At 36.3% G+C, this 24,510-nt stretch overlaps 1 protein-coding gene across 1 annotated transcript in view; it reads right to left on the minus strand.

Moving 5' to 3' along the window:
• SEMA3E (semaphorin 3E) overlaps positions 1 to 24,510 on the minus strand; it is a gene marked incomplete at its 3' end in the record, with an annotated part of 131,532 nt that overhangs the window by 46,365 nt on the left and 60,657 nt on the right. The window contains exons 3-5 of the mRNA XM_082280620.1: positions 14,936 to 15,096; positions 7,094 to 7,153; positions 2,318 to 2,437 (exon numbers count right to left, since the gene is read on the minus strand). Of these exons, the coding sequence (XP_082136746.1) occupies positions 2,318 to 2,437; positions 7,094 to 7,153; positions 14,936 to 15,096 (341 nt within the window). The remainder of the gene's footprint in view (positions 1 to 2,317; positions 2,438 to 7,093; positions 7,154 to 14,935; positions 15,097 to 24,510) is intronic.

A 24,510-nucleotide genomic window follows, 5' to 3' on the forward strand; every position in this document is an offset into this window, starting at 1 on the left:
CATAGGCTGTGTTAGTTATGTATCTGGATACACAGAAGTTTGTCATAAGGGCTCCCACCTTTCCTGCATCCCATACTTTATACCTCAACATGTCTGGGAAGTGCCATTTTTCAAATGTATATGAGCCTTAAACACACCTTGTTCTACTTAGACATGCTGAGGTATAAAGAGGTGTATATTTTATTATATATATATATTTATATTAAAGTATATATATATTTTAAATCCTGTTTCATTTGCTACTGTCTATTCCACGACAGTCAGACAGTGAGAAAAAGGCCAGAGAGATGAGGTGGAAGAAATAGGGGACAGTAATTGGATGTTTTTGGAAGAGGATGCTCTGACCAGATAAATCAGCAGAGACTGAACTGCAGTTTTCTGAAGGATCTTGTCCTTTCACTTCCTGCAGTTACACCATGTCTTTATCACTCAAAGAAAGCAAGATTACAATTTGCCCACTCAACCACATACCATGTGTTATTTTTAACCAGCTGTATAAAGGGCACCTATGTTTTTTAATCCTGATGGTCAGCTTTTCAGATAACAGGAAATAGTATAGCCACTTATTAGTGTAGCAAATAAATTTCCTGTTGGTCTACACAGCCAAAAAAAGAGGAAATTTTCCCATGATTTCAGTGTGGGTAAGATTTTAGAACCTCAGTGTGACAAGGGAGAATAATAAACAAAAATAAGGGGAGGAAGGACAGTGATAGATAAGGGGATGATAATGGGCCACACAGTCTTACAAATGTCTTGCTTCTCATTTTTTGTTTGGTTGGTTTCTATTTTTATTAGTCTGTTGTTTATGCTTTCTAAAATAGTGTTCCTAAATAAGCAGCTATTGCTTCCTTCAAACTGTACCAGGAAGCCTAACAGGAGGTTTGTGAGAGGAGCAAAGAAGACATGCAAATTTGCCTTATTTTAAGGAGGAAATTCCTTTTTGGAAAATTTCCTCTTCTTCAATGTTGACTACTCTTTTTACTGGACTGCCATATTTGTGTGAGAACAATCCTGGGTCTTATTAACCAGCTGATTATTATCTAGTTCCTTCCTTAATTTCAGAAGAGAGTGTGTTTCTGTGATGCATACAACTCTGAATCTAAGTGCTGTGCTGGAGTCCTAACTTTGAGATGCTTATTTTGACAGCAGCTGGAGGTGCACAGCATGGATTGGATCCTTGGAGGCTGCTTCTGGTGATGTTTGTTTCTAGTTTCAAAACAATGCCTTGTTACTCAGAAAAGATTAATCAAAAACATTTGGCTGAAGCAAATCCCTTAGTTGATTTATATGAGTACACTTTAAATACTTCATATCTGACATTAATATTTATTCAAGCCAAGAGCTCCAGGCCATAGGAGAAGGCAAGAATCCTCTTGGATGGTGCTTTAGCATCAGCTCCATGAGAAGTGCTCGGCTCTACCAGGAGACATCATGTGAACCAACTAAATGAGACCATTGACCAGCAACCCTTGCTGACACCTGCCAGTAAAAAGCAATCATATCTTTGGCCTATACATCACCTCCATCTATGAAGTCCTACCTCAAAAAGTGCATTTCCAAGAATCCCTGGTCCAATTGCTAAAGCTGTCATCACATGTGCCTTCAGCAGCCTAGGTTTAATGCCCAAAGAGTCTTACATGCTAATTTAAAATAAGAGGTTGGTACTTCTGCTGAGTCATTTAACCTGTTCTGATATAGCTGAGACAGAAAGGTTCCCAATTTCTGAAAAGTCTAGACAATTTTTATTTTTGCATAAGAAATATATTCACAATATTGATTATATGTTCCATTTATTGGTCTCTGCAGTACTGTTTCACTCAGCTATAAGCACCATTAAGGAGCATACATACACTTGCTGAACAAGACCAATACAAAGAAGCCGAATTTACCAAAGATTTGTTAAGAGATTCCATCTCCCATCAAACTAACACATACTTTGATATATGATGTATTATTTAATTAAAAAAAAAAAAAAAAAAAGCCCCTACAGATTTAGCTAAAACCTCCCCCAAAAAATAATATTTTTATTAAGAATTACTATATCAGCTTATCTAGTAAAAAGCACACCAAAAAGCCTCAGATGAAAAAGTCTTTGGATTCTTTGCATAATTCTCCAGAATATACTTTCAAATATTAGTGAGTTTTTTCTAACCACATACTAAATTTTAGACCAGCATTACATTTCTTCAGGAAAAATATCTATTGTTTGGTTCATATGAGAACTGTGAGCAACTGAACTTAAATATTTTTTTTTAACCACAGAAGCTTTGCTGGAGTCTAGACTGAAAGAATCACTACTGTAAACCAAATTTCTTACCTCTGATGGATGTCCAGCTCTTATAAAAGTACAGAGTGGATCAAAAGCTCCTGTCCCACAAGCCAGAAGATGAGTCCTGTTGTATCGGTGAAGGACACGGATATAATTTGCACATTCATCCTAGTTTACATAAAAAATAAACATAGGGAAATATTAGCTTTCAATTATTTGGTAGTTTTTGTATCTTATGTGCCCTTAGGTGATGTTCTTATATTGAATCTTTCTATTCTATTTCACTTCATATTACTAACTCTGTGCTATTCTATTTCACTTCATATTACTAACTCTGTGCCATCAGTTTCATGGGTGGGAATTTTTACATTAAAAAAGGAAGTTTAGAGCCCTAATTGATCATATTTTATTTTAGATACTTAACCAATTAGGAGTTGCTTAGTTATAAAAACACACATTTGTGCTTCTTTAATCATGGAGATATTCTGCAAATCTGAATAGATCTTTTAGTAAGTATTATTAGATAAACTAGATGTAAGATTCAGAGCATAAGATGTGAATAGTCAGCAAATGGGTTCTCTCTCAAGTTAAATAAACTTTATCTCAAGAAAAATATCCTTTTTCTTACTGCACCATTAATTTCTTGTATAATTAATAGCTAGTCAATATTTTTTATATTGTATAGACACATACTTTGTCTGTTCCCACTATTTAAACTCCTTTGAAGAAATATTAATTTCCCCCAGGGCAACACTTTGGGACTCATTAGTGTATTTGCAGCTTCATAAATATTACAATTAAAACATTTTCAAGCATCCCTTTGAGATATGGTGTCATTATTACTGTGCTAAACTAGAAATGGAGACAGTGAGATAAAAGTATCCATTGATTTTGGGACTCCTGCAATTTGGTTTTAGAGAGTATTTTATATTTTGCAATGGTTTCTATGTGTGGAGCAAAATTACTGTACATTTCAATTCATTGCTCAACATTTCTGTAACTTAGAATACTGAGCTTTAGGAGTTATGTCAGGTTTAAGACATGAAAAATGGAATTAATCTGAGCTAACTTTAGCTGTTCTAGAGTTTAGACATGTAATTTAGGCAATTCTCACAGGCTTTTTCAATAGTCAGTGAAGTAGGCCAGACATCTCCAGAAGGCAATTAATACAATCCTAAAAGAAGCATGTAAAACAAAGTGGAGGAATTTCCTTTTTGGAAAATTTCCTATTCTTCACTGTTGACTACTCTTATTATTGGACTGCCATGTTTGTGTGAGAACAATCCTGGGTCTTATTAACCAGCTGCAAAAACTTAAGGTCAAAGAGGAGGAGTCTGCAGAGGATCCATGGGCAGAATTCAACACTTGCAAATCTACATTATGTTCAAAACTAAGAAACCATCTTTCTTCTTTCTTCAAATCCTTAAATCATTCAGTGCAAGTCTTCCAAATGCTCCAGCAGACAAAAAAGGAAAGAAATCTCCTTTGCTACCTGATTCTCCTTAACTGTTCATCCTTAAGATAATCATGCTAATTCATAGAAGTAAGAAATGTATTTAAACAACAGGAGGTAACCTGTTGTGTAATTAAATATTATGTATACACAAAGGAAAAATCAATTTTTTAATATCTTACTTTTGGAATTTCTTGATTTGTAACTAATTTTTTTCTTTTTTTTTTTTTTCCTTTTTTTTTTTTTTTTTTAAGCAAATAAAAATATTAAGTCAGGCAAATTGAGAGAGGAATGGGTTGAAATTAGTAGGATGTGATGCATGCATCAGCATTCAGTGACAGAGGTGTCCTATTTGTATGTTCATTTCCCAAATATTTGCTGACTGGTGGTAGCAAAGTGATATTCCATAGGAATTTTATGATGCCATGCAGGTTTTGAATAGATGGGCAGTGGTGCTCTTCCTGATTCTCCCTCTCCTCCAAGAATGACCTTCCTGACCTTCCTGACTTACTCCCTCTGTTTCCTCTCAGTGGTGGTCTGTTCTTTACTCCTTTATTTCCTTTTTTATCCGCATATGCCTTCAGCTCTTGATCTTTGTGCCAAAATCATTTTAGGAATTTAAGATTTTTTTAAATGGGAAAAATCTGCACTTTTTTTCCTCCTGCATGCCTTTGTAGGAATGCCTGAAAAATTCTGCAAAAAAACCCTAGGATGAGGAAAATACCAAATATAGAAAAAAACTAATTCCAAATGGCTAGACTTGATCATTTATAAACAGATGACAAAAGGTGCTGTTCTGGGAAGTGTCAGGCAACAAGGCATTGCTGCTAACCCTACTAATAATGTACTGTACACAGAGCAGGGAGGAGATACATCATCCAAGGGGACTTTGAAATAAGACTTCTTTACACTATATCAATTAATTAAATATAAGGGTTGTCTTTAGGATGCTCCATAGATACATTAACAGATCTGTGGAATTTTATTCATCCGAAACTTCTCAGTGTGGAGGAGTTAGTCATCTCTACAGAATCTGATTTCTTTATCTGAACGATTTCCAATTCTGATAAAGTAATTCAGAGTAATTGAAAGCTCTCACACCACAGGCTAGCAGGTGGGATTCCTGGCACACAGGATGACAGCTGAAGGATTTTTTTTCCTTGGCTTCACTCGAATCAGAAAAGCATAGCCTTATTTTAAGAGTATGCATGTGTTGTTAAGACAAGCCTTTTTTAACTGTCCTATGAAGACTGTTACAAGCTCTGAAACTGTTTATGACTACAATACTTGCAGTTTTACTGCTACAACATGAACTGATAACTTTTAAGGTTATACAAGCTCATAAAAGTAGTCTCTTCTGTTATCTAGAAAGAGGCAGCAGGGTACACCTGAAGTATTTCAATGCTGAGAAGCTTATTACAATATTATCAGTTCTACTTAATAATTATGCCTTGAATAACAGATCTTTTGCAAAGGAAAATAAAAAAAGAAATAGCATAGAAATAAGCAAACAAAGTTTGAAATAGAGCAATATTTTTCAGTGAGTTTGTAGTGTGAAAAGTAGCATTAAGAACCTAAAATTGACAAAGGGCTGATTTTAAGGCATTGTGCTATTAAGTCAATATTGGTTTATGGCTTCAAAGAATGAAGGTGAAAAGAAAATTAGAAGGATAGTTTTTGATTCTAATTTAGATTCCTTTCAGGCTGAGCAATTTATCTTACTGATACTGAGCATACTGATGAAAATTACTAAGGTTTCCCTGATATTAATTAGTGTTACTCATCCACATAGTCCATCCATAATTAAGTCTCATGTGAGGATCAGAATATTGTTTAGTATTGCAATATCTCCAGCTTTTAAAATTTTAATGTATTTTTTTTTAAATAGTCCGCTTCTGGAATCTTGTGATTATTTAAAAGTTCTGGTTTTTCTATAAAAATAGTAGTTACACCAAACCTTCATGATGCAGAGAAATGTGGGAAACACATGAAGTTCTTTAAATGATCACATTCATACAATGCAAATTTCAGGACTTATAGTAACAAACTGGATTGCAAAAAGGTTTTGAGTTTTAGGGAAAGATGAGTCTGAGGGGGCTATCTTTGCTTTGAAACAACAGTACCTATTTCTGTATTAATTTAACCAAAAAAATATTGTCAGAGTATCAGAAAATATGTAGTGGTGAAGGAAAGTTTGTACATCTTTAACTAATAACAGCTTATGCTGAAAGGTACTATTAAATAAAGGCCAAATAATTTAGGTTTGGGGTTCATTTAATATGACCATAAAGTTTAGCCACTGCCATTTTCAAACAAAGCCATCTAAAATTATCAAGCATACAAAATTAACCCGAAAAACTGCAATGAACTCTTAAGAATCTTCAGAAAGGATCAGTTCTAAGCCAGGTGAGTTTAAAGAGGTGGGGTTTTATTGTCATTACTATTATTATTATTATTATTACTACTACTTTCCAATCTGCTTCCAGTCCCTTAATGTGGACAGTTCTCAAGTTTTTACTTCAGAAGAAATCTTTATAACTTCCTTATCTTATTTGGAATATACTGTGGTTATCATCAAGGCTGCTCTTTGCTGGGTTTGTGGGAAAAGCTTGTATGTGCCCTTCCATGTCCTACATTCCTGTCACTGTTGCTGTAAAACTATCATAATTTTCAGATCCTTTGGTTCAGTGTGAGCTCTCAGCTGTGGGATTTATTAGGTGTTGTACTTGCTGTGTGTTTATGAGGTGCAGATAATGAGCTTGGTGCACTGCAAAACTAAAGAGACCTCCCATCCAGAAGAACTTTCATCCTGTGCTGCCAATGATATCAGCTGCTGTGTGTCAGTGAGCTTTCAGGTCTTTTCCCAGGAACTGATTACAGTCAGGGCACTGAATCACAAGAACAGAACAGTTCTGAGGTTCATTAAAACAGAGTGTTTTTATTAATGTAACACAAAAGCTATAGGACAGTATATATGACAATGTATTTTATAATTACTAATAATGCAACTGCTTTTCTGAATGTATTCTAGAGAATGTGAAAATGGACAAGATAATCCATGTGGACAAAAAGAAGAGGAAATAGAAATGGAAAAGGTGAATTATTAAGGTATGTTCTTTGACAGCACCAGAAAAAGAATGAAAAGAAAGTTCAGATGATCAAAAGTATTCATTGCCTGTTTACAAACTGGTTTAAAGAGCAATTAAATTAATAATTTAGTGTGTTCACAGCAGTCACATGTTTTTAACCTGCAACACTTAAATTTAGATCTGTGCTTTAATCTCTCTCAAGTTAAGGATGCCTGAATCCTTGTTTTGTACCAGCGACTGGTATAATTAACTTATATTTGCTCTGTAATTAGTGATACTTACAGCATCTCTTCCTTTAATTATGCATTCTTCTGTCTGCAGAGGTGTACTAGGCCAATGGATCTGAGGAAAAAAACCAAGAAAATAATTTAATTGGCAGTCTTCAGTTTTTCCACTATTTCTCATGTGAGAGATTCTCAGAACAGAAGTACAAAATCATAGAACAGTCCAGGTTGGAAGGTACCTCAGAAGACCATCTGGTCCAGCCCTAGGTGGGAATGGGAGCCTAGATGAGATTATCACTCTGTCCTACACATCTTTAGAGCCTCCAGAGACAGAAACTTCACCATGTCCCTGGCTGCTTGTGAGGGGAGAGCCTCTGTCCTCTTTGAGATGCCATTTAAATACTCAAGTACTGCAACACTGTGAGGAGTTCCCCCTGAGCCTTTCTCCCCAGGAGAAAAGACCTTCAGTCTCTCCTTTGTTTGAACAGAACTGTCTTGATTAGGGTAGCTCATCAAACTGATTAGTAATCAACAGAATTTAAAGGAAGATAATGTAAGGAATATTTTATATAAATTCAGTAGAAACATCTATGCTAAATTGTCAGGGATTTTCAACATAGTTATTAATTTTTAACTAGTGATTTCCTGCTTTAAGTAACACTTAGGAAAGCAAATGATTTGCAGTGAAGCTAATAAGGGTCAGCAACCACCCTCATGGGAGTAGGATCAGCTCTTCACAGTCAGTTCCTAGACATGAAGCCAAATTACACAAGTGAGGTTTTTTTCAGCTACCTACTATACAACGTTTATGTTTCATTCCAGATGTGTGATTTGTTTGGATGAAAACAATATTAAACAATGACTGAGCACACTGGAATGATTACTTAATTTCTTAGGACATTTAAAAGTGAAAACAAAAACATGTTCATGACAGTGATATCAGGCTTGGCTGAAACCAAGTAAATATCAAAAAACTGATGTCATCATCAAGGCATTTTTGTAAATAATCCAATCACAATTTTTTTTTTTTTTTTTTTGTCTGGAAAACATTTTAAAATTAAGTTTATCTGCTAGGCTTTTTTCTTCCTTTTTTTTTTTTTTTGGTTAATTGAACTATCTTAGTTTTCTTGAAATAATTCAAGTCTCAGAAAATCTGTGGATAAATTATTAGAAAAGTTAATTGCAAGAAAAGTGGGGATAAATTATGACTCCTAGATGCCTAGGGCTTTTAAGAAAAAGGCTCAGTTCTCTTCAGTGTCTTCATTAACGACTTGGACGTGGATCTCAAAGGAATACTGAGTAAATTTGCCAATGACACTAAGCTGGGAGGAGCTGCTGACTCTCTGGAGGGCAGAGAGGCCCTGCAGAGAGACCAGGATAAATCAGGGGGCTGGACAATCACCAGCTGTATCAAGTTTAACAAGGGCAAGTGCTGGATTCTGGGACAGTGTGTATAGATCAGGGCATGAGAGGCTGGAGAACAGTTGCAGACAGGGACCGGGGGGTCCTGGTCAGTGGCAAGCTGAGCATGAGTCAGTAGTACCCTGGTAGTGTGTTGGACTCACACCATTTAAATCCAGGTTAATCAGAACATCTGTTTTCAGTCAGATGGTTTTATAATCATCTATGAATGATCAAAACTCTCATCTAGTCTCTGCATTGCTGCTGTACAGTCTGGAAAGGTACCTGAACTCTGCTGAACTCCCATAAGGGCAGTCATCTAGCCATCCTGGTCAGACCATTCCTGCTTCATTCACTGCATAACTCAGGGTTCACAGTAACTTATTTTAGTCAATGGTCAGGAATTGAATGAATCTTGGGTTAAGCTTGTCCTTAACCCAAAAACCTCGAAGTTATGAGATCTCCAGGATCTCTCGAGGCTAAAAGTGTGAAGCTACAGCTTTCACTTCCCCAGGACATGTTCTAACTAGTAGGTTAAAATGAGAGCTATTGCCCACACCAGGTGTAGGTGGTTGTTAGGAACAGAGAAACCACAGAGGGAATAAAACACTTCACTCTGTAACCTGATATTAAATACACCACATGTAGCTGATTATTTTTGTATTTGGAGACTTAGTCCCAGTGCTATTGAAAATACTTTGTATATACATTTTCCACTTAAGATATACTGAATTAAATACATATACAGAATTAAGAGAAAAAAGCCAAAGAGGTAACCCAGTGCTCCTGCTATTTCTGGGATGTCAGAAAGCAGCTGCAGTAGAGCTACGTGAATTTGGTTCTTGGCACAGAATAATAGAATAAATCATAGAGTTGCAGAATGGTTTGGGTAGGAAGGGACCCTTAAAGACCAACTAGTGTAACCAGCAGCTATTGGTAACCAGCAGCTATTGGTAACTAACCAATAGTCAGGGTCATCTTTCACTAGCTAATGTTTCTCAAAGCCCCATCCAGCCTGACCTTGACCAGTTCCATGGATGGAGCATTCACAGCTTCTATGGGCAACCTGTTCCAGGGTCTCACCGCTCTCATAGTTAAGAAGGTCTTCCTAGTATTTACCCTAAATCTACACTCTCATTTTAAAACCTCTGTCTCTTTTCCTGTCACAACATGTCCTGATAAAACTCTCTGTCTTTCTTATAAGGCCCCTTTACAAATTGAAATGCCAGCATAAGGTTTCCCTAGAGCTTTCTCTTCTGCAGGCTGAACCCCAATTTTCCCAGCCTGTCTTCATAGGAGAGCTGTTCCAACCCTCTGACTACTTTTGTGGCCCTCTTCTGGACCTGCTCCATCAGGTTCCCATCTTTCTTACACAGGGGAACCCAAAGCTGGACATAGTACTCCAGCTGGGCTCTCAAAAGAGAGTAGAAGGGCAGATTCAGAGGCTGTGCTGCAGCATAGGAATCTACCTTAGATGCTCATAGCAAATTACCTACTTCTAAGGCAAGTCCATGTTAGTTGCCTGAAGTACATGGGTCTGAATTATAACTCCAGTAATAGATATATATCTCCTGAAGAAGGTTTTCTATCCACAAATTACTTTTTGAGACTCAAAACTCTTGTGAGGCTTCTGAGTTTTAACATAAATAAGCATTAAGATTTTAATCTCTTCAAGAGTATTTTATAATTGAGACTAAAAAAAATCTCTGCATGTCAGATTTTGCTATCATAGCAAATTCCAAATTAGCATGACATAGGATGTGTTTGCACTGCTTGAAAATCCAAATATTAATCAGCTGCAATGATAGTCTTGAACCTGCCATGTATTACTTTTCCTGATGTTTATGCTTTAGACATGTGACAGTTACCAGACTTAATTTTTAATTGATTCTCTGCCAGGATTACAATGGTTTGGCAAGCTATCAATAAGAATTTTTGGGAAATCTTCCTGGGTATTTAAGCTGTAATAGCATACATTTCACTGGGCTGAAGGCTTGACATATCTATTGGCTTATACATACTTTTTCAAAATTTTTACCCCTTCAGGTTACTGTAATTAAATTTTTAAATTGCTTGTTTACTGATGTTTTCTCATCTTGCATAATAGTATTCTCATCCTTGAGACCTGGATGATGTAACTTTAGCACTGTATTTAAAAGACAGGTAAAAGATATTTTTAAATATACTCGTCATGGGGAAAAATGGAGTTGCAAGGTAGTACAGATATGGGGGAAACTTTAATTGGATCTGGAATGATAATTAGTTTCTCCAGACATCCTCTTTATTCAGCCACTAACCTTAAAAAACAGGATGGTATCTCTACTGAAAATTAATTTAAAGAAATCATATGAGCTTTGTAGCACTTCAGGCCAAAATAGGCTACTGTGTGATCTAGTCTGAACTCTAGTGTATGACAGAGCAATTAAGCAATTCAGCCACCCTGTCCCCAGTTTAAATCAATAAATAATGCTTAATTAACCGATAACTTGTGTTTGGCTGAAGCACAAATTCTTTAAAAATATCTGCTGATGACTGGATATTATATATATTTATCAACAAATACATAGCCACCTTCCCTCTTGGAATGTTACTCCAATGGATAACCAAACTCACTAAATTCTGTGCTTCTTATTTCAGTTTACATTTGTGCACATTCCTACACAGTATTCAGAGAAGACATAAGTAAGCCCTGCTGTTGCAGACTTGTGTTCAGCCAGCTCTGGAGTGGAAGTAGAGCTTTACAAGAGGCAAGATATATGATGAGGTCTCTACAGTTTATTACAGCAGAGATATAAAACCAAATCTGGAGCCGTCTCACACTAGGTGAGAAACAGCAAAATTGCAATCTGCCTGCACAAGCCCATTTACAGAAGTGGGAAGCTTTCTTTTCAGACTCAGACCTTCATAAGGGCTTTGAAGCAGAGCTATCTGCAAGGAATTTGTGGGCAAATAGGAAGAGCAGTTTATTTTCACTCCAACACAGGATGAAAAGTAGGACCGAAGGTCCCCCTTCTCTATGCAGGGGGACCAGTGGTGATGAGTCACTGGCACTGATTCAAGTTTGCTGTTAACAAAGATCCTTACTGTCACCAATTACAATGAACTGCAATGTTTTTAAAAACAAATTTGGCACCAGATACCAAAAAAAGTTCTCTATCACTCTGTTAGATCACTACAGGCTTTGGATCAAATTTCAAATATGTGGAAGGTTTTATTCCAAAGATGGTGTCAAAGGGAATGAGGTCTTAGGGGAAGCAAAGGTTAAGTGGAATGTGCCTACAAAACTTTGGCTTTACACAAGGTTTTAAGTGCTTATATGGCTCTAATTCCCTGTAAACACTGATATCCACATTTCATATTCTCCCTCAGTCTTGCTGCTCTTAGTGTTAGGGCAGTCTTCACATAGAAATGACATTTAAGTAACCTTTTCAAAAACTTATAGCAGTATGTGTTAAATACTCTAAGAAAGAGTATAATCCATTCTGCATGTGTTAAATGAGAGATACAAAGAGCAATGTAGGCAAAAGAAACATAATTTGACACACAGAGAAGTGAGAGTCGGTCGCTGTCCAAGATGACGTGGAAGGTTTGTGCCACAGTTGAGAGCTCAACCCAGATGTCTGGATTTCCCCACCAATGCAAGAATGAAAGCAGTAGTATTCTTCCCTGAAGGTTTTCTCCCCCTTTTTTTTAGGTCTTTTTTTATTCTATATGAAAATTGGTTAGGATAAAATGTGCTTTAAATAATATGGTAGAGATATATATAAACAGCCATTAGCTTACATGAAAAAGCTATAATCTACCCTTCATAGTGTTGCATTGTATTTAAAAGCTGAAAAGAATTGAACCAGAAGAAAATACGTAGTCTATTAAATACAGATTTATAGGAGGCATACCTCATATGCATCACAAGGTAAGTGTTTTGGAAATGTTGGATTACTTTGGCAGTCAACAGGTCTCTATGCAAAAGCATTTTATGTCCACTGAGCATTTAGTTGTTTTTCTTTGGGATAACTTCTAATATGCTGGCTAGGACTGAATTATCTGGTCATTTTACAGAAAAAGGCATAAAGTCTCCAACTGGAAATGGATTTCAGTTTGGATTTTAGAAGGCATACTAATATTCCAAATTGTTGAGAAAGGGATGACTGAATTAAAAGACATAAACTGTTTTCTGGGACACAGAGGATGAAGATCAATATGAATCTGCCCAAAATTTCACAAAACCTCTCTTTTGCAGCTAGTGAGTCATCCTGGTTACCAGAGCGATAATAAAACCCAGGAATTTGCCTGAACTCATATGCTTTCACTGGACTGCAACTTCTAGTTTAGATTAATTAAGCTAAACTCTTCAGTCTAAAAGCAAAGGTCAAAGACTAACCAACACACAGTTAAAGATAGCTTAATTAAGAACTTTGGTAATAATTAATCAACTAGTCTCTCAACTCCAGGAACTTTCTCTAATGTATCTCAGCAATTAAGCTTTCCTGTAACAGAAATGTCTCATTCCACACTTTTGCTGGAAGTGCTGTAGGATGATCACACTTTCCTTAACTATCCCTGAATGAGATCTGCGCTAGTGAACACCGAGAAAAAGAGAGAAAGCTCATGACATTTGTATTCAAGGGAGCTAGGTCCCAGTGAGATCGTGTTTCTAAACATACCAGGAGAAGCTTCATTTATTCCAGTTTCTCATCTTTTGCATAAAAAAAAAAACGCAAGAAGAGTTTTCACCAGTTTGCCATACTCTCTATACAGGTCTCCAGACAGAGAATATAGTTTCAGAGTAAATGGCTGATATTCCACTTAAAAACAAGAAAGGGAGCAATGAACTTTGAGTGTGTCCAGATGGGATGATAGTAGTTGGACAGAAGCATGAAGTGCTCTATCCTGCCATCTTTCCTCACAGATTTACTGCCAAATGGGGAAGAAGAGAGGTGGGAAAAAGCTTATTTTATAGAAACAAATGCTATCTAAATGTTTTCATTTCCCTGAGCTCTAATATCTTGTCACAGGATATTAATAATTTGTATCAAAGTGAAAAGTGAAATACAAAAGTAATTTGTATCAAAGTAACCCTTTCCTCACAGATTTACTGCCAAATGGGGAAGAAGAGAGGCGGGAAAAAGCTTATTTTATAGAAACAAATGCTATCTAAATGTTTTCATTTCCCTGAGCTCTGATATCTTGTCACAGGATATTAATAATTTGTATCAAAGTGAAAAGGAGTTAACTCATATCTGACTGTTGAGGAACAAATCTCAGTATGTAAATTTGCTCCCTGAGGAGTCAAATTCTGTTTTGTTTTGATTTTTTTTTAATATAGATAAATTCTCAAATACCCTCTCTGAGTACATTCATGTCCTCTTATCTAGAACCGACATACCCAAATGTTTATAAAAAGAATAAAGTATATTTTATCTGTTCATAGTAGTGGAACATGCTAATTGTGCTTGGAGATAAGAAAGAAGGCTTATGGTAAAGGTGGCCAGGGTGTTGACATGAGAATAATGATATTCACTTTTAGCAAGGCGGAAGAAAGAAAAGATTTTGAGACATCAGTGGTCAGTGAAGTATGGGCATCAACAACAATATTTCTCCAAAAGGACTTTATTTTATTTTACTTGCTTTTCATTCCATTTATTAATTTGCAAAAAAATGAAAACATATCAAAACCCATTGGAAAAATTTTAAAAAGTAGATAATGAAAACACTGAAATATTTCAAGAGATCATTTATCTGCAGTCAAAATGGTTGAGGCAGGAACAATGCTCCTGTCAGCTTCCCTTACAACTGTATGTTTCCAGTTCTAGCTTCCAAGTGCAGAAGTGAGTAAGGAATCCAAGGCTCACATCAGCTCAAACTCCAGCCTCTCCAGTTGTCAGTTTGCCAATCATGTATGGTTTCTAAAATGTACTGAGTTCTCTGGTAGGATTATGACTTAACCCACCTTTCTCTCTGATACCATGGCTCAGCCTTCACATGGCACTTTCAGTCATTACTTAATAGCACATCTGGCTCAAACCAATGCAAAATTCAGTTTCTAAGAAGACTAGGAAAAATAGCTGCAAGGTTTATGCTGCTGTTGTAAGGTTCTTATAGTTTACATGCTGATTTTTTTCCTTAATATTTTCTCTTCTGAAACTTCCCCAAAATACCAGAGAGATTTTAGTCCTCAATAATATAGTGGAGATGCAGAAATCAGATGTCTACGAGTGTGAGATGCTCTAAACATCTGTGACTATGCTGAAATTCAGTGAGAAATAGCTATACGACCTCCAAGTCTCTTCACCCAGAGTGAGCCTTTATGGATGAAGAGGGGGGAAAAAATGGTAATTAGTGTATTTTTCTTAATATAAACATGGCTTTAAAGTTCATGCACAAAACACCTACAAAAACTCCATTACTTCATTCATGCAAGTTCTGATATCCTGTGCTACATGTTATGACATGAAGTGTCTAATATATATAAAAATATATATATAACTTTTTACTCCACCTCTCGGTAGTTGTCACTGATTCGATCCAAACTGAGGGAATACAAGAGGTCTCTTCCTCCCACGAACAGTCGCTCTTGATACTCATCCAGCAGCATTATATGAAGTCCAAGATATCCAAACGGGCTACGAAAGACTGACGTCCTGTTTAAATCCCAGAGCTCTGAAATACAATCAGAGTGGTCATAATAAATACCAAACAGCTTAGCTTTCATGGCTTCATTTTCATATCCTCCTAGGGAACTGGACGAGAAGTTGTGGGACATTAAAATGCTAATCATATAATCTTTGAGTAAGAAAGAGACACAAAACACCTGAGAGCAATTTTCAAATTTAACCAGTTCTCCAGGAGGTTTGTCTCTGAATTTTTACATCATAATCTTTATGCTCAAAATATGAGATGGGGAGGGATGCAAATTATTTTGCTCCTGGTTATTTTCTGAAAAGGAAAAAGTACTTAGAACAATAGCTGCAGATGGGCAAAAAAATGAATGAATTAATGGAAATTGAAAAAAAAAGAGCTGGAAATTATGTCCTTGTCTTTGAAACATGTCAAACTACAGATTTTCAGTGTACACACAATATTTACCTGGGTTTGTATTTTTAGGATGATGGCATTGTGGGTTTTAATCCCAGCACTTTCTTCACTCAGTTTACTGAAAATACTGCCTCTAAATTCAGTGAAAACAGTATGAAATCTGTGAAATGCATAAGAATAGTTTTCTGACACTGATTTTGTCAAGAAATGCACTGACCTGATATGGGAATCTGAAGCTTAACTGTACATGATCCAAGCTAAAGTCAGTCCCACAGAGAAAAGTAAGTTCATTCTGGGTAGTGCTGCAGAAACTTGGATTCAGGCCTCAGGAAAGAAGAGGCAAGCATGGGGATTTTCTGCTCTGTGGTGCAGAGCACAGCCTGGCTTGCAGCAGGTCAGAGAGGTTGAAAACCATTTTGCTGTTGAGAAGCCTCAAAAGGATCCATTACAGAGAGTACCCTCAGACTCCCTCCAAAATGACAGCGGTTGAACTGGGGGAAAGCAACTATGTTCTTATGTCTGTACTGTGGCAAATTGTTTTATTTTGAAGAAATCACTTTTGTTAAAAATAGCTAAATATGCTTATCCTCACATAACTTTTTCAATTGTTTGGATGTGGCCCAGCAGCTGATGCTGGAAGAAGTGGGATTGTCCCAGAGCTGGAGAAGACAAATGAGCCCCCATGCAGTTTGGAGGGTCCTGCTCACATGCTACACCAGCAGTTATGTTCATTTGTCCATGCTGCACCTTGACAGCAACACAGAGACCACAGCTGATGTTCTGTAAGCAAGAAATTTAACATTCCAAAAGGATATTAATTTAATTTTAAAAATTGACACAATTTCTATTAATTTTAAATTATTAAGTATATTGTGTGTGTGATGATTAATGAAAATCAGTAATAGGATAAATATGTTTTGCTCCATTTACTAGGTAGGATTAGTTCAGGTCAACAGAGGCTGAAAGTAACTAGTTTCTGAAAGCTGTTTCCTTAGGTGATAAAATTTACATCAAAGGAGTCATAGCAAAAATTCAGTCTCACATATGATGCCTTTCTTGAGTGATCTTCAAACAGAATGTATTAAATAGTTGTACCTGTGTTTGACTGGCTTCACTTAACAAATGGAAAAACTCAGAGAGAGGAACATCATGATGAACAGAACAAGAGTTTTTTGTCTAAGCATTGCATACTAACCAGTGGATAGATACACATTTTTTGACAGAGATACACCCAGAACACAGCTGCACAGCAATGTGGAAACGGCACTTTCAAATCTTGCTCTCTCCAAGCAAATGAGCAGATTGCTGTTTTGGAAGAATATCGCTTGTTTCTGAACAGATTAGAAATGAAATGAAAGCTGAGCTAGAAATACACTTTTGGTCCTAAATAAAGCCACTTCTTATTTGCAAGAATATAAAACATTCAATATATTTTATTTTTTAATCAGTCTTGAAGTGAAAAGAATTGCATTTTAAATTCTAGTTATATACAAGCCACAAAAGATTACTGTGGTAGCTTCCCTTGATTTATTTTCATGTTGTCCTGAAGGCAAATTGCTCATAAATGAGACAATATTTCTTTACATGGATCAGAGATATGACTCATGTGTTCTCATACTGATGTCCTCTACCTGATCACATAAACTGGTAACTGCTCATATAAGACTCAGTCCTGCAAAGCACACCTGTGAATATTATTGTCTTAAATAGAAGTTGAGAATATTAAACATCTTTCAAGATCAAACTTGTAAAAAGAGATGTTTCTAACACTACATCCAGCAACCTACACTGACACGGTTTTGCTGTGGGGGTAGAGATGAGAATAGAAGTAAACCTGATATCTGAAAGGGCTGGAAAACAACAAGCAGTTGGGTTTGGAGAGTGATTTTGTACTGAAACACCAATGTAGCAGTATTATGTAGATCCTTTGAAAGGTAGTAGGATTTCCATACATTGTAGGATATGTGAGATATTAGGACAGTGCAAGCAAATAGAATGCAACACCTCCTGAATGCCTGGAGAATGAGTGGTATATCTGGGAGTCTAAAATGGTTCTAGAAGCCTGTCATTTCTAGGTAAGTGAATCTCACCGTGGTGTGGTTTGATGTAAATGACACAGGTTCTGAAGCAGTAGAACAACATTCATGTAGTGCTGTGCCCCTTCAGCAAAGCTGGTTGGCTTCAATGTAGCACTGCAGGAATGCAGCTGTACTGCTTCCAGAAGAGAAGCTGCTGCTCCTGCTGCCTCCAGACACAGAACAGCCTTCACACTCACACAAGGGCATTGTTTGTAGTTTGTAGAATCATGGAATGGCTTGAGTTGGAAAGGACCTTAAAGATCATCTGGTTCCAACCCCCCTGCCATGGGCAGGGTCATCTTCCACTAGACCAGGTTATTCCAAGCTCTGTCCAGCCTGGCGTTGAACACTTCCAGGCAGGGACACCCACATCTTCTCCGGACAACTCGTGCCGGTGTCTCCACACCCTCACAGTAAAAAATGTTTAGTATCTAATTTCAGCCTAAGCTCTTGCAGTTTAGAGCCATTACCCCTTGTTCTATCACCACATGCCCTTCTACAAAGTTTCTTTCCAGCTCTCTTGTAGCCCCTTTAGACAATGAAGGCTGCTGTAAGTTCTTCCTAAAGCCTTTTCTTCTCCAGGCTAAGTAATCCCAGCTCTCTCAGCCTGTCTTCATTCTAGAAGTGCTCCAGTCCTCTGATCATCTTTGTGGCCTCCTCTGCTCCAACAGGTCCACATCCTTCTTATGTGGGGGGACCCCAGGGCTGGACACATGGATCACTGCACTTGGAGTGCTGAGTTGCACTCGGTCATTGAAATCACAACACAATTGGGAGTGAGGCCCTTCAATTCAAACTTTTAAGCAACTTTCCCCAAAATCTAATTTCAGTTACTTTGAAGAAACTTATGCTCACAAGGGTCACCTTGTAAATACGGATTACTTGAGGTGTCAAGAGTTGTGCTGCTGGCCATTCTGATACCCTTTAATTAAAAAAATTAATTTCCAGACCATGTCTATACTTGAGCATAACCCAAAGAGAGGTTGTTCCTCTACCTAATACTAGGATTTAATGTCCACATTTATGCTGGACACATCTTAGCACACTTACAAGATCAGGTGCAAGTGCAATTTTCTTCAACAAAAGAAAAAACAGTGCTGCCTAACATTTTTAAAATAGTCTAATGGCTAAATGGGTCAGCTAAGGAATAGCAGACATGACTTCAATTTCCTTTTCTAAATGGCTTGAAACTCAGATCTTCCTCTACCATAAAGAGGTCTAATCACAAGTTATTAGCTACTGGATTGGTAGGGAAGGATGGACGTTTTCTCCATTCCCTGTTGAAGCTGTGCAACAAAATATTTAAGACTCAGAAAGAGTGAACAAGAAGTTGTACTCTAATTTCGTAGTTAAACTGCTTTTCTGGGAAAGAAGTTCTGGCTCTGCTGCTCAAGATAGTCTATGCATTTTATATTAAACAGTTAGTGGATAAACTTTACAAGCTGTTCCAGCTAGAAATCCTTGGCTTCTTCCTCATGTGGGAGTGACTAAGGGCTTCAGTTGAGCAGAGCCCTTCCTTTTACTGAGTTTCTAAAGATTTCTGTGACAAAGGAAAAAAAAGTCCTTTTTCTGTAAAGATCTTGTGTAAAGAAGTAAAAAGCCAGAGACACAGGGGATGAATTATTCACAGGGAATATATTGCTAGTGCTCAACACACAGAAAAAAAAGAGAAAAGAGTTTTCCTACTGTTATCTTTTGGTAAAAACAAATCTTCTGGAGTACTGACCCATAAATTTGAGAAAATGTTATCTTTTGTGCTATACTGCTTTGCCATTTTAATCTAAAGACTCAAGACCATAACTAAACCCACACCATTGCAGTACAAACAGCATTTTACTCAACAAAGGAAAGACTGCTTCAATATTTACATACTCCTATATGACACTTCACTTTACCTGTGAAAGCTTTAAGGCAAGTCTGGACTGCTAAACTACATTTCGTAAGAGAACAAATCTTATTTCTTACTGTTTTAAAAGCTGAGAACAAACCTGATGGTTTGCTATCTGTCTGCCAGAGCTTTCTGGAAACTATTCAGATGGATCTTGCTTACCACCCTTTCTCTTATTGCATAACTACTTTGGTGAACATATTCATACTGTATCCTGTTTGACAAAATGGATTCTGTTATACATTGGTCTAACAATGTTAATTATATTCCTAATACCCATTTTCTTAGATATTTTAATGAGCAGTATATAATTCTTACTTCTAAGATTACTTTAGAGCAGCCATTTCTTCTATTAGAAATTCTTCTATTCGTTTGGGGAGAAAAAAAATTGTCACCCGACTTCTATTTCAATATTTTTTAACTATAAGTGATTGATAACTTAAATATGCTTAGAACATTAAATGCAAAAATCTCAATGCTGCTCCACAGCAACCAGAGTATAGTGACATTTCATTTGTAACATGTTTTAGAATTTAATCACATTTTGAGTAATATATCAATTTGGACCTTGAATATAGACAAATATCAATGCAAATTTTTAATCTTTCTTATTTTTCTTAGGGAGTGACAAAGCTGCTGTTGCGCTACTCCGTTCTTCATAGCATTACATCATCGCTACTGCACAAGCCTTTGCCCTTTTTTGCCCTCATAAAAATCTTTGGCTCCCCTTTTAAATTCTTCAGAAATATAGTCTCACCTCCCACACTACTTCATGTTGCAGATCATTCTTCTGGCAAAGATGTTTTCCAGATGCAGGGCACTGACAAATGAGTCCACATAAGGTGGATGTTTCAGTGCTGCCTTACAGGAAGAGCTAATGACTGGGGTTGCCTTCTGCCCCCATCAATAATGTAAAAGGCCACTGATAAAAAGTCTATGTAATGTGAGCACCTGAAGGACATCTGATGCTTCAAATTAGAAGCATAGTCCTGGAATATAGATACTACAGCGGAACAAGATTTACAAGAACTTAGTCAACCTTATGTAAATTTATTTAATTTAGCTTTTTGCTGTATTGCTGCCAAGTGATAACAAAACCTGCTTACATGTGACAAGAAAGGGACAGAAGCAAAGAGAAGGAAAAATGAAAAAGAGACATAGGGGAGAGCCTGAAATATCTGTGACACAGCTTATGAACTACAGGTCAACTGTAAGACCAGGAAATATAAGTATCTTCTGTTTTAAAACACTGGTACTTTAAGGCAAATGTCTATGCAAGGGTACTCTTAAGAGTCATCCATCACAAGGACAAAATATAAACTTACAAGTGGTTGAATCTTTCTGACAAGGTTAAGACCTCTGACTGTATAAAATTAGTAGCAGGAGGCACAAGATTTCTTCCCTGGGAAAAAAACCATTAGAGACTAAAACTCTCCTAAAAACCCCAATGCTGCTGAATGAGATTAGCAATTTTTGCTTTCCTGTGCTTACAGTCCTCAGTCAAATACAGCTCTGTAAAAATAAAGTGGTGATAGTGATTGTCAGATAATAGAAAAATGCATTAACTCTGGTGAACCAGCAAGGAACTAAACTTGTTGGGCAGTAGTAAAGGAGACAAGTGCTGGCCAAAGGAGACAGTGATGGCCAAAGTAAATCCTGCTGCATGAGAATTGGTAGCAAAATCTGAGCCAAGAACTATAACAGAATTAACAGCAAATAGTAAACTAAAAATCTAGAGCAGTAGTAATGCCAAAAGATACCACTGTAATTTGAAAACACCGTTCTTAAGATACTTTAGTGTTTTATTTGGGGAACATGAATTAGTAGGAGATAGGTTTAAAAGCCTGTGAGGGAGACTGAAGTATGAGCTTTCACTGCTTCAGGTTTTATCTCTGTGGCTGCCACACAGATGCCTCAGAAACTTGGCAGGGTAGGAGACAGAAGGCAAAGTCTAGTAACAACAAGCAAAAACCCATTAGTCCATAACTACTTTCATATGATTCAACCTCTGCTCTTAACAGCAGGTGAGTTTGGCTGTAGAGCTTTATTTGGAGAATGTAATTGGCTTCATGAAGGGAGCTGGTGCAGCAAAGCCCATGAATAATTTTGCTTATTTGGTTCTCTTTTCCCCTAAATGTTCTGGATCTAGTGATGAAGTTTGAATTAAAGTAAAAACTTCAAAGATCTTTCCTTGTCAGTCTGTCCAAATTACAGAGGCAAAAGTTTCTGAAATTAAAAGGTCCAGTTTGGGGAGACAAGCACAGTTTAAATCTGTATGCAAGACAAAACACTCTTGTGGCTTTTTTCCCCTCAAGAATATATGAAAAACTTAAAACTGGAACATGTAATAAATCTTAGGAAATATTTTTGTTTCTTCTAATTCTACTCAGGTAATGGCAGAAAATATTCTGTGTAGCTTGAAAGCCCTTAACACAGCTAATCATGATAGTTCAAGTCCTAATCCTTGATATTTCCATCTCAAACTATTATATGTCACATATATACTGTGATATGTGTATATTCTGTCATATTTAACAAATATTTAGTTTTTCTTCCCTGATAGCAAAATAACATATTCAGTTAGTAGCACTGTAGCTGGTTTGGTTTTAGTTACTAAACAACAGAAATATAGGCATTAAAAAAGGCCATGGTTTATTGTATTAGTATACTATATAATAGTAAAAACATGTATTTTTACACAGCATTTCATAATATTTCTAGTTCTTGCTGGAAACCTCTATGGTGTACATCAATTTAAGAGTAATCGCACATCATCTTCATACAAGCTGGGTTTACAGCAATTTTAAGGTCCATTTCTAGATTTACATGCTGGTAAATTTTTTTACATATATAAAAAATAACTGATATTCAGTTTAATGTTACTAATGCTTGAAAAGAAATGAAATTCCATGTAATAAAACTTTGATCTTTTTGGGTTTTAATCATACTTACCTAGAAACTACGGATGATTTACAGACTGTTTTAGAAGAAAATCTCTTTGTAAGTCAAATGAAAGCAGTTACAGAACCCACTAAACTGTTGTGTATGTTGAAGTGATATTTGTTTTCTGACACTAACACATTTGACCCTACCAATTTCTGGATCTTACTGGTTTCCATTATAGCAGTAAGCTACTATGGTTAGTGATATAAGGCCTAATCCAGAGCTCATCTGCCATTTTGAGCCTTTTTGAGTTAGGTTATCACACCAATATGGATTAAATAGTACAGGAAAAACACTTATCTTTCTGTATTTTATCTGATCCTGGGAAACAACAGACAGAGAATCAACTAAGAATGAGATTAAATTTTCATCATTTCAGTGTTAAACTACTATATAAATGATGTCTACCATTCATTATGCTTTTAATGATAATATTAATTTTCAATGATAATAAAAATTTCAAATATTTTTAATAAATATTACTATATTTTTACCATATCTATTTCCAGTTAGCAGGATATTGCTTGCAGAGTGGTGAAGAATTTATTCTTTTAATTCATTTCAGTAGTAGATGGCAAATTTTGGCACTCATTCAAACAAATTTGCTATGGTAAATTGACATACTCATTATACCAGGGACTCTGTTATCAAAAAATTTGTTTACCTTACCAGTGGGATTTTTCTTAGAAAAGGTACATGCATCCCCAAAGTGCTATCTGCCAGCACAGTTCTGAAACATGGTTGTAATGAAAATATCAAACAACTGCTTATGCAAAATGACATAATACTCTGTCTGTTATGAACTCCCAGGTCTCAGTGACTTGCATAATGTGGCTGCCTAAAATTCTCTAGTAACTTCAAATCCTAATGATCCTTTATTTTTAGTAAAGCATTTTAGGAGGTGATAATAAATGATAATGTTGTGGATAATAAATATCTTCATCAATGTTACAAATTTCTTTCCAAAAGTTAGATTGCATGATAGAAAGCATCAGAAATGTGCTTTTCTAATAAAACATTTCAGCAGAAATATAAATTGGAATTTTTTTACTGTGAAATTATTCCAGCCAATGGATGACACAAGCATCCATGAAATAGTCTTTGTGAACTTCATGCACTTCATCCAAAGTATCTCTAAGGAAGTAAGCATAGAAAGAAATGTCCTTTTAAAATTATACACACTGAAGATGTTTTACATTATGTTTAATATCTTAATAGTGTTAACAAGTGAAATAATTGATTTATAAAACTTGAGTTTTAGAAGGTACATATGGTTCAAATAATCACAGACCTCTGCTGATGAAACACAGACAGTCCAGTCTCTTGAGGACCTGATTTATTAAGGTGTACCAGTTACTACATGCTTATTACCACACCAGTCTGGGAAGAGTAGAATTCATCCTATGGAGAGACCCAGTGTTTTGACAGAAAGAGAATCTGGTGCTTTCATTTAAAATGAAGATGCCAAGAGTCAGGGGTTTATGCTATTCAAAATGACTGTTAAATTGAATTTCCCCTGTAAAAGATGGATAAAAAGGAGCTATCTCATGTGATTTTCAGCAGCATATGCTCTTGGGCAGGATGGCATGTGATTGACAGTGTATGTAAGGCTATCTGGAGTCATCAACAGGAGAAAAACAGAATGGAGGAGAAAGGAGGCATTGTAAGAAAAGCAAAAGTCAGAGGGAAAATTGAAATGGAAATAACTAAAAAGATGAAACGAAATTTTCAAAGTATTTTTTTTTTCCTGTGAAATAAATTACTCACAGCTTATGCAGAGTTTGAGATAATAGTCCATAGGTGAGTTTAGAAAGATTTGCTACACCTCATGCACTGAAATAAACTCAATTTTCACTGAGCATACAAAGTCTATAAACAGCAGTGAATAGACTTACATAGAACCGAGCAGTTTGTTAGTCCAAAGTTTGTTCTTTTTAATTGACCAGAATATCGTCTCTGGAAAGATTTAATTCATAGAAAGGAGACATATTCAGCTGTTATATCAGTGTCTTTGGGAGACATACCTCAGGTGAGTTAACTGGCACTAATATGTCCATGATTTGACCCTGCTTTTCCACATACATCTCAAATACTTTTAAATATTAACAAAAGCTGAATACATCAAAGGTC

The sequence above is a fragment of the Coloeus monedula genome (genome assembly GCF_965178545.1).
Source record: "Coloeus monedula genome assembly, chromosome: 4".
Taxonomy (NCBI): Eukaryota; Metazoa; Chordata; class Aves; order Passeriformes; family Corvidae; genus Coloeus; species Coloeus monedula.